At 39.1% G+C, this 14,230-nt stretch overlaps 1 protein-coding gene across 1 annotated transcript; it reads right to left on the bottom strand.

Annotated features, from left to right (window-relative positions):
- Positions 1–1,747: 1,747 nt before the first annotated feature.
- On the bottom strand, positions 1,748–9,875 carry MIP (major intrinsic protein of lens fiber). Its single transcript, XM_026717452.2, has 4 exons — positions 9,427–9,875; positions 5,100–5,264; positions 4,306–4,386; positions 1,748–3,318 (listed from the first exon to the last, which is right to left on the bottom strand). Exons 1-4 carry the CDS (start codon positions 9,784–9,786, stop codon positions 3,133–3,135), a joined length of 792 nt encoding a protein of 263 aa, XP_026573237.1. The 5' UTR covers positions 9,787–9,875; the 3' UTR covers positions 1,748–3,132.
- Positions 9,876–14,230: the final 4,355 nt, after the last annotated feature.

Genomic DNA, 14,230 nt, shown 5'->3' with positions numbered 1-14,230 from the left:
TTGGCCTTTCTTAATTTGGCCCCCTCCAATATATCAGATTGCAACTCTTAGATCTCAATAAGCCCAATGATATCTGGGAACTTTGGAACGGCACTTCCAACCTATTTGGTTGGAAAAGCTGCTGTTAGAGATAAGAAGCCTAAAAACCAACCCTGAAGGGTAAAATAAATAGTTCACCTAACTATGAGAGAAATTCTGCTGGACCAAACTAGTCGGCATCATATTTACAACATATAGCAACTAGAAACTTTGGGGAAGTCCAGAAATACAGCATTCAAGGCTCTTACACAGGGGTCGGGGAGTGGGTATACAGTAGTTCTATAAGTGAAGCAAAATGACTCAACTTTCCTTCCATCAGATCTTGCTTCAATAGCCAAATATACATATGTTGATACTAAAAAAACCTCTAATAGATCAGCCAAAAGCCATGCTCATTCTTTGTCAGCAAGAACTGGAAGATCGTTCTAAACAGGGCTCCCTTGTGCTCCTTGAGCTTGCATCCAAGATCAGAGAGCACCAAGCACCCTACAGTTCAACCCTAAGCTACAAATATTTTCTTCTATTCATCATTCTAATCTTAATCATGTTTCAACCATTTTTTTCTGAACTTTTGAAACAGATACTCCGGTGAAGATGCCAAATTTCCTGACAAGATGTATATTTTTTAGAAGACCAATATTTTACATGTGGATCTTTTAATATGGGCTGAGTTCGTACACTGTACTAAATCATAATGTGGCTACTTCAGATTTGATAATAGCATGATGTTAGAATCTAGTCATTCTGGTTTATAGCATAGGATGATGTATGGAACCAATCACTGGGCAACACATTATGCTTTTAAAATACAGCTTAGCCTGTTGTATTTAACCAAGCCATGGAGGAATAAACTTGACTTCCATGGAAGCAAGGTGAGATACAAATGGATGCTTACTTTGCATTACTAATCAGTTATGATTAGACCAGAGATTAGTTTTGGTTAATGAAGAGGCTGGTTTTAGGGGCTCTTGAGAATATATGGTTTGTATTTGTTAATATGGTAAATATGGTTATTTGGTTTAATTCAGTCAGTGTTTGTGCTCTTTCTTACTTCAAGCATCTAAGCAGAACTTTCAGTTCTAAAAAAGTATGCTATTTTTATAGCTTTATTGAGCTCCTAGAGAAGATTCTACAAAAAAGGGCCATTTCCATTCAATGTCTTCATAGCAAATAAGAAAAGGGAAGTGAAATAGTATCAGAGAATATGGTGGAATAGACTATGGTAGCAATGAAAAATGGAGCCCACAACATTTCACAAGTTCTATATTCATCAAAGGAACTTCACTGAAGCCAGTGGTGGGGTTCACATTTTTTTACTACCGGTTCTGTGGGCGTGGCTTGGTGGGTGTGGCAGGGGAAGGATACTGTAAAATCTCCAGCCAGAGGTGGTATTTGCCGGTTCTCGGAATTACTCAAAATTTCCACTAACGGTTCTCCAGAACTGGTCAGAACCTGCTGAATACCCACCTCTGACTGAAGCTATATGTATGTCTAGGTCTACAGTTTAAAAGGCAATTCATAAAATGTGGTTTCGATGAAGGAAGGATTATAGAGATTCATATTCAACATCAAGTCTCCTCTGTATTCAATTCATTCTTCTCACCCCTTGCCCTAAGTGTGCCTTTGAAGATGAAGTCACAAGGCTTGAAAGTTTAATTTCAAATTCGGCTAAACTCAAACTGACGGAATACTTTCAATCTGCTTAAAGTAGAATTCCCATGTTTATCGGTAGGCTATCTGACAATTAAGATGGCAGCAGAGAGATACATAAAACATTTTTAGTACCTTCTGTTGGCTACCCCGATTTCTGCAGTCTAGATATGGCAACCCTATCTTAAAGATAAGTGAGACCATGCCCTAACTGTATTTCACTTCACTTTTTTAGCACTGGGATAAATTATATGGGATAGTGAGGAAAATTAAACAGCAAAAGCAGCAGCTTCTGATGGAAAGAAACGACACAAATGTAAAAACATCAATAAATATTTAAATAAAAAGCTAGATACTCCCCCTCCCTCAGGAAACTTATTTAGATTTAGTGATTGATGTTTGAAATAGGTGTTATAAAATGTTCTTACTTAGGCTGCTAAATCCCTACCTGGCATTTTGAATTTTAAAGCAGAGCTATGGATTGCATAGCACAAAAATCCAGAGCTGGCTATTAGCAGCAGGTCCAAGATCAGCACTGAGCATGTTGAGGTTACTACCAGGATGCCAGGAATTGAACCAAGACCCTCTCTATGTACTTTATTCAGTGATGTTTGTACCCTGCTGGGCTTCTGGCTCTGGTTCTGCATTTGCTTGCCCCCAAAATTGTTTCTCACGTATGCACAAGCCAAAATTATATATGTAGATATTCTACGTGGCCACAAGTCACTTGCTCTTCTTCACTATTCTCACCAACCTATGTCAATAGATAATCTGAGCGTGATTCCTCCAAGGGGGAAGCTACTTTGGTGGAAGGAAAGAATTGTTCCACCTATTCAAGTCCTCAAACCCACTTGAGCCAAGGGTTCATACCTTGCTGGCACAGCGCACAAAGCTGGAGCCAGAATATTATGAGCAGCAGGGGAATTGAAAGATGCCAATGGCAAACTCACAAAGAACTCTAGCAATCCCACACTAAACAATCTGCCTCCCACAACAATTCAGGTGCAGAAGGGAGAGCACTGAGGTCCGCAAAGGGTGACTCAGCATAATAGATGCAAAGGGAATGCAAGTTTTGCAAGAATTCAAAACAGAGTTATTCTTATACTCTTATACCTTTTGTTTCCCCCCACAAAACTGTTTTTTAAGACTTCTCACTGCAAAATAAATCATTTAAAAATCAGGCAATGACATAGTCTCCCTCCCCTCCCAACCGCACTCTCTGCATTCGATTATCCCATGTTTTGTGTGTCTGTTAATTTGTTTTTATGAGAGAGAAAGACTGGATAACATATTTTCCCCTCTGATTTGTACCTCCTTTGTGCAACCACTTCCCACTGGCCAGGAGCAATAACAGTCTGTATACTGGGCCAGTTATTCTGCCCCATCTCTCCCCAGAGCAGGGATGTGTGTATGTGCTATGTTGTGCCACCCTATGGTCACTGTTTAGGGTGCTTGTGTCTTCAGCTCAATGGGATCCCCTGGAGGTTCTCTGGATGTATGGGTTGCAACAGGCCGGTCACCTTTGAGAATAGACAGACGTTCTGAGATACTACGCATCCGGGGGAATAAGATGAAGTCATACAAAAGGCCACCCATCAAACCACCAATAATTGGGCCAACCCAATATACCTGGAAGAACAAAAGATAAAAGCATGGGAAGGGGGAACAAGAAGATAGTTTAAGGATGCAGAAACATCTCAGAGTATAGCATTGCAGAAAAAAAATATTCAGGGCCTTTTCCCACTAGCAGATTAAAGTCCTCTTCACCCATCACTGATAAATCATAAAGTACTGGCAGCCCAACCAGCAGCTCTAGTCAGCTAGTCTCTTCTACTTTATTAGTCTCATCATTGAGCCTGCAAATGGATTCCAAGAAGAGCAAATATTCTTCCATAATTGCCCAATCTCTAATTCCATTGATTCAAGATTGCTCATAAATTTTGCCACCAAGCTTAGATTTATATGTTGTCATGTGTCTGATAATTAATAGAATCTTAAAAGTAAGGCCAAATAAGTTTGACATTGGGATCCTCTGACATTTTCAGTGCTGTCTCAACATTTTTCTTTCATTCTGAGTCAAGCAATTGTCTGGTTAAGTCCTTTATTTTTGTTGGCAAGCTTTCAGAAGAGATTGCCATTGCCTCCTTCCCAGGACGGAGAGAGAGGAACTAACCCAAGATCACCCAGTTGGCTTTGTGTTTCAGGCAGGACTAGAATTCACTGTCTCCTGGTTTCTAACCTGCTGCTTTTAACCACTACACTAAACTGGCTCTCCCCTCTCAACTTACCAACAGAATAAAAATTGGACCTGAGTGCCGTTTATTTAGGGGACTGTTTAAAATATTTACTTTTATGGAAGATTAAAATGCACCCAAGTTGCCTCTGCTATGTTTTCTCCTCAACCAAACAATATCTCACTTGGGACATCCTGGGAGCCAAATTTCAAGAGTTTGGATGCTGCTCTGGATAAAGATATAAAAAGTCCCCCTTCTGAAGTTGGAATTGTTTCTCCAAATTCAGAGAGGGAAAATCAAATAATCTTTCAGCCCCTAGACTGTTGTTTCAAAGAACTGTAAGATGTCGTCATTTCTTATCCTTACAAAAAAAAAATATTACCCAGTGGTTGGTGAAGTTACGGGTTATGACAGCTGGGGCAAAGGATCGGGCAGGATTCATGCCAGCTCCTGTGTAGTACATCTGAAAATAGAGTAGGGTTATGATAGGGAAAGATTTTTTTTTTTCATCATGCAATTCAGGTTTCTAATTCTAAAGGGTCCAACTTCCTTATTTATCTGTTTGCTTAAATATTAGCATTTATATACTGCCTTTGGGCACATGCACAAGGCAAATAGTAAACACACAATAAAAGAAACAATAATTTCATTAAAGTACCAAAATCAAACTTAAAAATAATATAAACTAAAAATAATGTATACCCATTGAAAGGCAGTTTAAAATATACAATTAAAATATTGGAAGGGGCAAGCTGTTACACTGAGTAGATTCCATATAGCAACCTGGAAACACTTTTTAACAGGAGTGAGTTCACATGAATTCCAAGGACTACTGAAGTTATTTCATGTGGCCTTAGGCTTAATTTCAAAAGCCTTCTTCACATCCCAGCCATGATAAAAGCTTCTCCAGAAAAAGACATGAGCTTTGGAAGATTGGCATGCTTGATGGGAAGAAAGACCCCCTTCCCCACTGTTTTATAGATTCAGAATGGTTAAACAGAAAGAAAATATGAAGTTAAATTGCTGGAAGAATAGGATGCAGTTAAGAATGAGGGGAAGTATCGGGAGGGCTAATCCTCCATCCAGGCCTGGTCAGGTGGCTACTAAAGGATCTGCCTAAATGCACAGTATTACAGCTGGCTATATATTGGTGCATCTTGCATTTTGCATCATTACCCCAAAGAGGTGTCCAAGTGTGAGGGAGAATCCAACTGCCAGGGCCACAGATCCCATGCGTCCGTTACGTCTCTCATCGTAGGTGGCAAAGACACAGAGGACAAACTGTAGGGTCAGGATGATTTCCACAATGGTAGCTTGGCTTACGTTTATACCAGGGTGCATCTGTAACCAGAAGATATGTGGAAGGATAAAACCACGAGGAACAGCAAAAGTTATCATTCATTCCATATCTAACTATATCTTTTAGGGGCTTTGGTTTCTAGAAATTATTTATGCATACCAGGAGGGAGCACTGATTGCATTTACATCTAGAATAAGTTTGTAGAATGGAGATATTACATTTTAATAGTGTACATGTGATTATCTGCCAGACCTCATTCTAGTCAAACTAGAGGTTCAACAAGGCAGGGCAGGAATAAAAGAAAGTAAGATAGGTGTATAAAGCAACAGGAAGTCTGTAGCCAGGAGGAAAGTTTTAGAGATGCATAGATAAATGAATGAGACAAATCTGAGAGTCTATTATTTATATCAAGTGGATAAATCAAACATGGCTGCATTTTCTAATATAGGCCTGCCTCTCACATATAGCTGATTTTCTTCCTCTTTAAGTTGGAGGCTAGATCCTGGCAACTCCCAGGGACACACTCATTCGTTTAATTAATTCTGATGAGCTTTTAATCTTTATGAATCATGCTGACTTGTTTTTTGGAACCTGAGGTATATTTCAATCGTTAATCTAGGATTAATCATTTAATCACTCCTAAAAGCCATCTAGTCCAACTTTTCCACACTACACCACTAACCAAGGAAGCATTCTTTTATTAGTACACTAAATATTTTCCTCATCTGAGCTCTGAATCCAAAATTTCTGTCATGCCTTTGTTTATTTCACCATATACATGTGTCCAGTATATAACGTGTCAGTGGGTAAACAAAAAGGGAAAATGTAAGAGCAGGGATTCTTAAACCCACAAACTCCATTTCTCATTCCAACCAGTTTTAGCCAAATTATGCCTCACCACCACCAGCAGCACACTCTTCAAAATTAGATATTCAAGGGAGTAGCACAGGTTAAGCCCTCTCTCCCTGTAGTAAAGTTCAAGTACCAATTTGTGGGTTGTGAATCTACAGATTTTTTAAATCATTGTCCTGCTTGCAGAGTCCTCTTTTACTCCCAGATGATTAGGCTTCAGAGTCAGTTCCTGGCTTGAAGTATGTTTTGATGGCCACCCATCATAGCTGACAAGTGGATTTAATTGAGGGGAATTTGAGGGGGAGTATTTTAATTTCTCACAATGCCATCCAAGGTGATGTTTTGGCAAAAATTAAAATGGCAACTAGACTCACTCCGTTTTGGTATTCAGAGCACCAAGGAGTAAGGTAAAATGTATCTAGCGAATCCCTGCTAGTTTTCCTTCACTCTCCTGTCCCTTTGGTTTGTTGTCTTTTTTTTATGATATCTTTCTTTTGAGACTGGACTAAAATTAACATTCTGTCAAATTGCAGCCTCTCACCCATCTCATGCCTAATGCACAGGGTGCATCCTCACCCCATCCACAAATTTCTAAATGCCTATGGATTAATACTGGGGTTCAGTTGCATACAATTTTCTTCACAGAATCAAGGTCTTAGAAACAGTTGGTTAGCAAATCTCATACTGAACAGGCTATTTGTACAATTTGGAGCTGAAGGCGATACTCTCCTCTCATGTCACAGGAAAATCAGTGAAATGGTAGGATTTTACTGATTAAAATAATAAAGCAGAGAGAGACTTGGAAATAATATTAACACTAACACTAATAATGCCCCTGCTGAGTTTCAAAGCAGCAATATTTGACTTTCGAGGCAAAATTGATATTGACTACAGGTAGTCCTCATTTAGTGACCACAATTGGGAAGGGCAACTCAGCCATTAAGCACACCATTGGCTAAGTGAAACCACAACCATTCTTTGATTTTATTTTAGTTTTCCTTTGCTTTACAGACCTGTGAAGATCATAAATGCAAGGAATCATTGTAAAGTTACTTTTTCATCATTGCTGTAACTTCAGTTGGTCACTAAATGAGGATTACCTGTATTGTAGTGCAACAAGTAGTGGTCTAAAAGCCACTAGAGGCCATGGATTGGCTCAGCTGAAGGGGCAGTCCTTTTTCTGCAAAGTAGCCAATGAGTTGCTGAGGATTGTCCATGGGACATTGTAGCTCAACATGTTTGTTGTAAAGTGGAAAATATGGTACTTTGGATGCCGAGCAGAGAAATATGCCTTGAAGTTGCTTGTCAGGAAAGTGAGGGATTAAGAGAGGCCCTCCCAAAACAGATGCCTGCCTATTCTAGCAGCAAGACAACCAGGTAGTTCTGAGAAGCTCTGAATCAGCAAGGGAACTGATCGTTATATTTCAGTTTTTCCCATAGCAAAAATGGAAGGAAATCAGTTCAGTTTAGGGCTTCTCACTAGAAGACACAATGATGTTAATGCACCACAACGGTGCCTTTTTCGGCTCTTTATCTATAAAGTTGCCTTCATTTCATCCCCAGTCTGTGGGGTTTGATGCTCTCTGAACTTGGCTATTTGCTTACAGATGTTTCATTACTAACCTCGTAACATAATCAGTGAAATTACTTAGTTGTCTAATGAAGCATTTGTGAGAAAACAACCAAGCTCAGAGAAGACCAAGTGTTCAAAGTTCAATCCTGAACTATAGAAATTATCTGTGAGACAGAATTGGTGTTAAAATAACAGTCTAAAGGCAGCCTCATGGTGTATAAAATCTGTTAGGCCGTTAGGCTGCTACAGACAGACCTCTAAAAAGAATTAAGATAGTTTCATAGTATCTAAGAGAAGGAAGAATTACAGATGCCTTCCATTCATCTGGAACATAATTGTATCATAAGAATTCATCTAGGTATTTTAATATTCATTATTGCACACCTCCAAAATTTGATATCTGAAATTAGTTCACCAGCAAAATGTTAAAATATGACAGTTACAGTACACTAACAAAGAGTGTATTTAAAACAATCTAATTCACTCACTTTGATTATTCCAAGATACATTCCTAGTATAATTTTCATTCAGATAATTTAATATTTAAATATGTAGCAATTATTGTTCAAATCCAAAATATGTCAATTCAAAATCCATAATTAAAAGGCTTTTAAACTCAGCTGAAATGCTAGTCTGAGGGCTTCTAAGTATTTTTTGCCTCCTGAAAACAGTTCATTTACTACAAAAAGGGAATTTACTATCCAAGGGAAGCTTTTGCTATTCAAGTGAAGCTTGTAATATGCCATTACCCTATCTAAAGATGAGGCTTCTAAACTTTATCTTTCACCTGAAATGTTCCTGTGTTTTTGCACAAATTTTTAACTTTTCTTTTTTTACACAAACAAAAATAAGCTCCACAATTAATAATAGTGATAGTATTAGCCGATTTCCATCAAGGAATGTCCTAGCAGTAGAGTGGGTTTACATCAAGAATGGAAGGGTTTCTGCATCAAAAAGTTCATTAGATTTAATACTAACTCACACATATTTTTTATTGGCTAAAGTTATATGCTGCCCATCTCATTATCAAGTGAATCTGGGCTTTCAGGTAATATATCTGAAAACCTTCAAATGAAGATGGTTTTTAACAAGAACAATGTTCTCTGACATGATCAATCAGACAGTTGGGGAATCCAAAGATTTGGTTAGGAAAACAATGCTTGCTTTTTTAAAAAAAAATGTAACAGAAGTGATTTACTTCAAAACTAAATACAGATCTGATTTAAGGTTACAACAATGATAAAATTCCTTCATGAAAAATGCCTATTCCCTTACCTTGCCATCCTCAAAAAATAATCTGTCTCTTTCATCCTCCCACTAAACTTCTTACTATATCTGATTACACTGATATAAAATTCTATCATATTTTCTTGTATGCTCTGTACTCATACAAAGGCATATGTTGAGTATCCTGGGCAACCTGGTTTTTACCCAATAACTACTACATTATTATCACTATTTGAAGGTCCAGATAATTTAATTTTTTCCTGAAAATAATATACCCATGAAAACATTTCAGTCCTTTTTTTAAGGTTCTATGCTAGCAGCTTCATCCTTCTAGATTTAGGGTTAACAAACCCTCCTATGTGGGATATACTTTTACGTTCATACTTCTGGTTCCCAATAATCTCTCTAGTAACCCAGATTCTAAAGGGCACAGTGTGCAGCCCTTTAGAGAATGTCCTACACATAGCAATACTAACTCATTGCTTGTCTACAGTTGTAGGGATACCCCCCTCTTAAAAACATTTCCAGACAGCTTTGCATGATCCCATTACCGTATTGAGTGCCAGGTTACCCCGTAGTGCTGGCGGGGTGACTCCATAAAGCACAGCTGCACCGGCCAATCCTCCCAATACCTGGGCCACCACGTAGAAGACAGCACGGAAGAGGGAAAGCTGCGAGCCCAACAGAAAGGCCATGGTTACAGCTGGGTTGATGTGGGCACCGCTCACATGGCCTAGAGACTGCACCATGGTGGCTGCTACCAAGCCAAAAGCCAGGGCCACCTGTAGAACATTTGTGGGGCCAACAATCCAGCGAAGGGAAGCCCCCAGCCCAAAAAACACATAGAACATAGTCCCGAAGAACTCAGCAAAAACAGCTCTCCAAAAGGAGGATAAGCGTGCCTCCCACATGATGGGTCAGGGGGAGGACAGAGGAGGGTGCAGCAGGATGGTCTTGAAGCTCACTGCTGCTTGCTGCACCACCCCTCCACCTAAGCCCCTTGTTTTCTATTGTGGCTGTGAACTTTATAAGGTTTGCTAGTATAGTCCAGCCCAGGAGGTGGGAACTTAGATTGATTGGAATCTCTTAACTCTTCACTTTCTGATCTAAAGGTTTAGGCATAAGCCGATTCCTAGCTCCTGTAGCTGCTAACAGAGCTTTAACTCCAATAATTCGAACCCTTTCACTTCCATTTTTCTCCTTGCTCAGATGATTTGCTTTCATTTTCTTCTTAGCAGTTATTGTAGTAAGATCCCAAGCAAATGGCTTCAGTGGCATTCATTGGGAAGTAGGGGAGTCCTCCTTCAACAATCCACATCAGCAGCTTGGAGGATAGGGGGGCACTTGCATGTCCGTCCCAATGCAGAGGTGCATGACAGAGAAACAACTTAATTTCCAACATTTGCAAGCAGCCAGAGCTTTTGACTACTTGTGACATGTCATTTTTGGATCATGTGTGTGATTGCCAGGGAAGTATCTGCTGCTGCCATTGGATATTGTCTCTTGACTTTTTTCCATTGCTGAATTGAAGAGCTCTCAGCTAATTCATGAGTTGTCAGAAAACTATACTTGCATGGAATTTGCTATTTTGATTGATGATCACTACAGTATTATATATCTGTGCCTTTGTGTGCATCTCCACCACCACCTAAGTGTGCCAGAAAGTACTGAACATACTTCTTTGTATGTTGCCTCTGTCTCATTATCAACCTGCTGTTATGGGAGCATGAAGATAACTTTAGATGTCCTGGAATGCAAGTAATGTTTTCAATGTTATGCCAGCAATAGACCTCCCCTATGAACAGTCTTGGGAACATGGGAAAAGCTGCTTGAGATAATGTAGCCAGGGTTGATCTGTCATGTTTGCATTCAGACTTCCTCCTTTCATTTGGACACTAGGTTTTGTACCTGTGGTGCATGGCTGTTTTGGCATGGACCAGAAACCAAGCTTCTGCAACCGATTTGTGGTTTATTTTTGTTCTTCTTCTAATGATTCTGTCAAGTGAAATGGTTGCTTCCTAAACTGAGAGACTATAACCCAAAGCACCTGACTGACAGATTTTTCACAGATACCATTCCTATTTCTGAATACCATTTCCACGCATATTACATGGGAGATGGGCAAAAGGTCTTCCCCTGATTTTCTGTTGTTCTATGAGGAAGATTGGAACCCAACTTCTGCAACTAACTTAGGTGCTGTGCTTTGAAGAATAGGTTGACTTGTCTACCTGCACAAAGATTGGGGGAAAAAAAACTATTCTCAAAATCCAACTGTTTAACTATACCTATCCAGTGTTGCACAAATCTGGTTGATTGCTAGATGGAAGCCAAGATTTCTCTCTTGCCACTTAAGATTAGTAGGTTGACAGGCCAATAGAGTAATCGTTTGGGGCAGATTTATGGCATGTATTAAAGAACACCACAGTGTTTAAACTTCTTTTACATATACCCAGTTCTTAGGAACATTATGCCAGTGGCTGCATCTGAACAGCACAAATTATTAATGGAGGATGGTTATGTTGCAGTCAAGAGAGACAATTCTTCATGGTCAACTAGTGGTCATTAGGCCAATAGTTCAACAATTATTTGGAAAAACAAAGAAATGGGCAGAGTGCTGGGACCTTACAATCCTTGCCCTAGCATATATCCTATACAGTGATTAAGGGTGGATGACCTTCAGATTTTGGCCAGTGGGGAAACCAAATCCCTGCCTATATACCATTATGCAGTAAAATTGTATAGTTAGCAACATGGGAAGGTCCTATTCTGGATGCCCAGTAAGGATGCATTCTGGGGCATCAAGATTTAAGTTGATAAGCTTTCCTTAAGGTTCCAGAAAATAAGGAAAACACTACAGAAACAGATGCATGGAGATGTTTGTGTTAGTTCTCTGCTACACCAGATTTACTTCCAACATCATACTAACAGCCTGATTGAGAACCAGTTTTGTGTAGGGTTAAATGGTTAGATAAATCAAGGAGACTGTGACTTCTAGTCCTGCCCTAAGAATGAAAGCTGGCTGGGTAACTTTGAGCCAGTCACTCTCTCAGTTCCCAACTCACCTCAGAGGGCTGCTGTTGTAGGGAAAATAGGAGGAAGGAGTATTAGGAATCTTCACCACCTTGAGTTATTTAGAAAAACAATAAAGGTGGAATAAAAATCTAATAAATAAAAAATAGATTTTGCATACCTTGTGACTGTCCTTGAATAAATGAGGAGTAGGGGAAGAGAAATGCTGCATTAAGAAAGAGTTAAGGCTATCTCGCTCATGGGCTGGAGGCAAGATGAAGACATCACTGGGACTCTGCAGAAAAATAATTGTTGTCAGGGGCAAGTTTACGCTAAGGTTAGGTGTGAGTAGGAAAGGATCCAGTGTTTCTTAAGATTCTTTGTGAAATTGTTTCTGACTAGGACTGGAAACTGAAGGCATGTCAGTTGTTGTATGATTTTACATTTTCAGTATTTTTTTCTCTTTCCTCCTGGATTCCTTCATAGGATACAAGGAGGTAAGAGCTGTTCCACTATTTCCAGCTTAGTTTTGAGCACAGAATCGTCAATATGTCATTAGCAGGTTAAAAAAAAAACCCAATACATTGCTTTGTTTTGTAGCTCTGAACCAAATAATTTTTCTTTATATTGTTGGACATTTTTCTCCTAGAAGATTGGGTAGGTAGACCTGTCATGTTGATTGATTAAAATCAGCTCAGGCTCTGAATGCTTTTGCTTCTGATATTTTGCCTAGGGTTAGCTACAGGTTTGAAAAGCCCCTCTGTCTGACAAAACTCTTTGTGACATTGTTTTTACTGGCACTGAAAACTGGAAGTACGTCGGATGTTGTATATTATTGTGCTTGCTGTACAGTATTTCTCCCCCAACTGTCTTCTTATGATATTTTTTCTTTTGAAACAATTCACTCATTATTAATCCCAGAATCTATTTTATAGCATCTTTAATGCAGGATTACACAACTGGTTGCACAATTTGGTTGAAATAAAATTCCCATAATGTTGGTCATCACAGTGACTTGATGTAAGGTGGCAGGAGCTATCAATACAAACCACATTAGTTTATCTCAGGATTTCCACAATTCCATCCAATTTGCACACTACTATTTCTCCTCTACTATCTACCCCTCCCCCGAGCTTATAGCTATTTTTAGACTGAGATCTAATGATTTAGCTCACGAGCTGGGGGATAGCATTATTGAACAAGGAGGATGATAGCTATTAGCTGTAAATATTGTTATGATTAAAAATAGAACAAAATAAACTGGTGCTCACTAAATAGGATGGGATGCGATTGATAGAATATCACTCCCAACAGTCAAGATATGATGGTCCTAATGGCCAAGATGTAATTATGGTTCCTGAGTATTAGTTTGGTGACTACGGCTTACTTTAGTTGTAGGCAGTTGCTGCTAATGCTACCCTACTAGCTGATGCCATTGGAATAAGCAACCATGAGGAACTGTTGACAATGCTCTACTGTATTTCAGCCTTCCCAAACTTACTCCTCTGTTGATGTAATTGAACTTCAACTCCTACCATATCACCAATAATCCCTACCAACAAAATACGTTGCATATAAACAGCTCTCATTTATTTTAAAAAAATGCCATCTTCTACCATAAAGCAAGGTAAGCAGGCTACATGAATCTCTGTCCCTTGGCTGAATGTCTCTTCTGCAACCTCAAAGTGGTATTATCAATGGTTTTTCAGTGGAAAAGAAGAAAAAAACCCAACATAGAAGCCCTGCCAAAGGTAGCCTTCAACCCACAAAAGTTACAGATAAGAAAAATATTGTCTGGATCCCTGTTAACATTTCTGAATGCAGAAAGGTAATTGTATAATAAAAAATCTTAAGAGGAAACACCAGGATGTACCAGGAAACACCTTGGCAGAATTTCTTCAGCCCATCTGAAGAGATTCTGTTGCAGGTCCTTTCTCCTCCCAAGGTACACAGAGTATGAACCAGGCAACAGGCCTTCAAAGGGATGACTTCCATTTTATGGAATACTCTTTTCCTGGAAGCCCAGATGACTCCAGCCCTACTTAAACAAGCTAAAATAATTCTAATCCATGTTATATTCACCCTTAGATCATTAGTGTAATTTTATGCATTTCTATGATGTTTAGCGTTCAGATAGTTTATTATTGGTTTTTATTGTTCCTCTTGACCTTGTTATACCCTGCTCAGAATCCACTGGGATTGAGGCCAGTTATAAAAATAAATGAATAAATAAGTAAATAAAGCTAAACTGAGAGAACAACCGAGGTAGAAATATATCTGTGGAGGTGGGGTCTTATGGGTTAATTTCTCAGTGAAGGGAATGAGGATAAAACCAGCAGGGCCCTC

This window comes from Pseudonaja textilis, chromosome 2, assembly GCF_049901715.1.
Source record: "Pseudonaja textilis isolate UNSWEBS1 chromosome 2, rPseTex1.2, whole genome shotgun sequence".
In the NCBI taxonomy this organism is placed as follows: domain Eukaryota; kingdom Metazoa; phylum Chordata; class Lepidosauria; order Squamata; family Elapidae; genus Pseudonaja; species Pseudonaja textilis.
This window is presented reverse-complemented; position numbering and strand designations above follow the sequence as displayed.

Coding starts and splice junctions, on each gene's coding strand:
- MIP (XM_026717452.2), bottom strand. CDS start 9,786: ATGTGGGAGGCACGCTTATCCTCCTTTTGGAGAGCTGTTTTTGCTGAG. Junction 5,265..9,426: donor GTAACCTGGCACTCAATACG/GTAATGGGATCA, acceptor TTCTGGTTACAG/ATGCACCCTGGTATAAACGT. Junction 4,387..5,099: donor CACTTGGACACCTCTTTGGG/GTAATGATGCAA, acceptor CTCTATTTTCAG/ATGTACTACACAGGAGCTGG.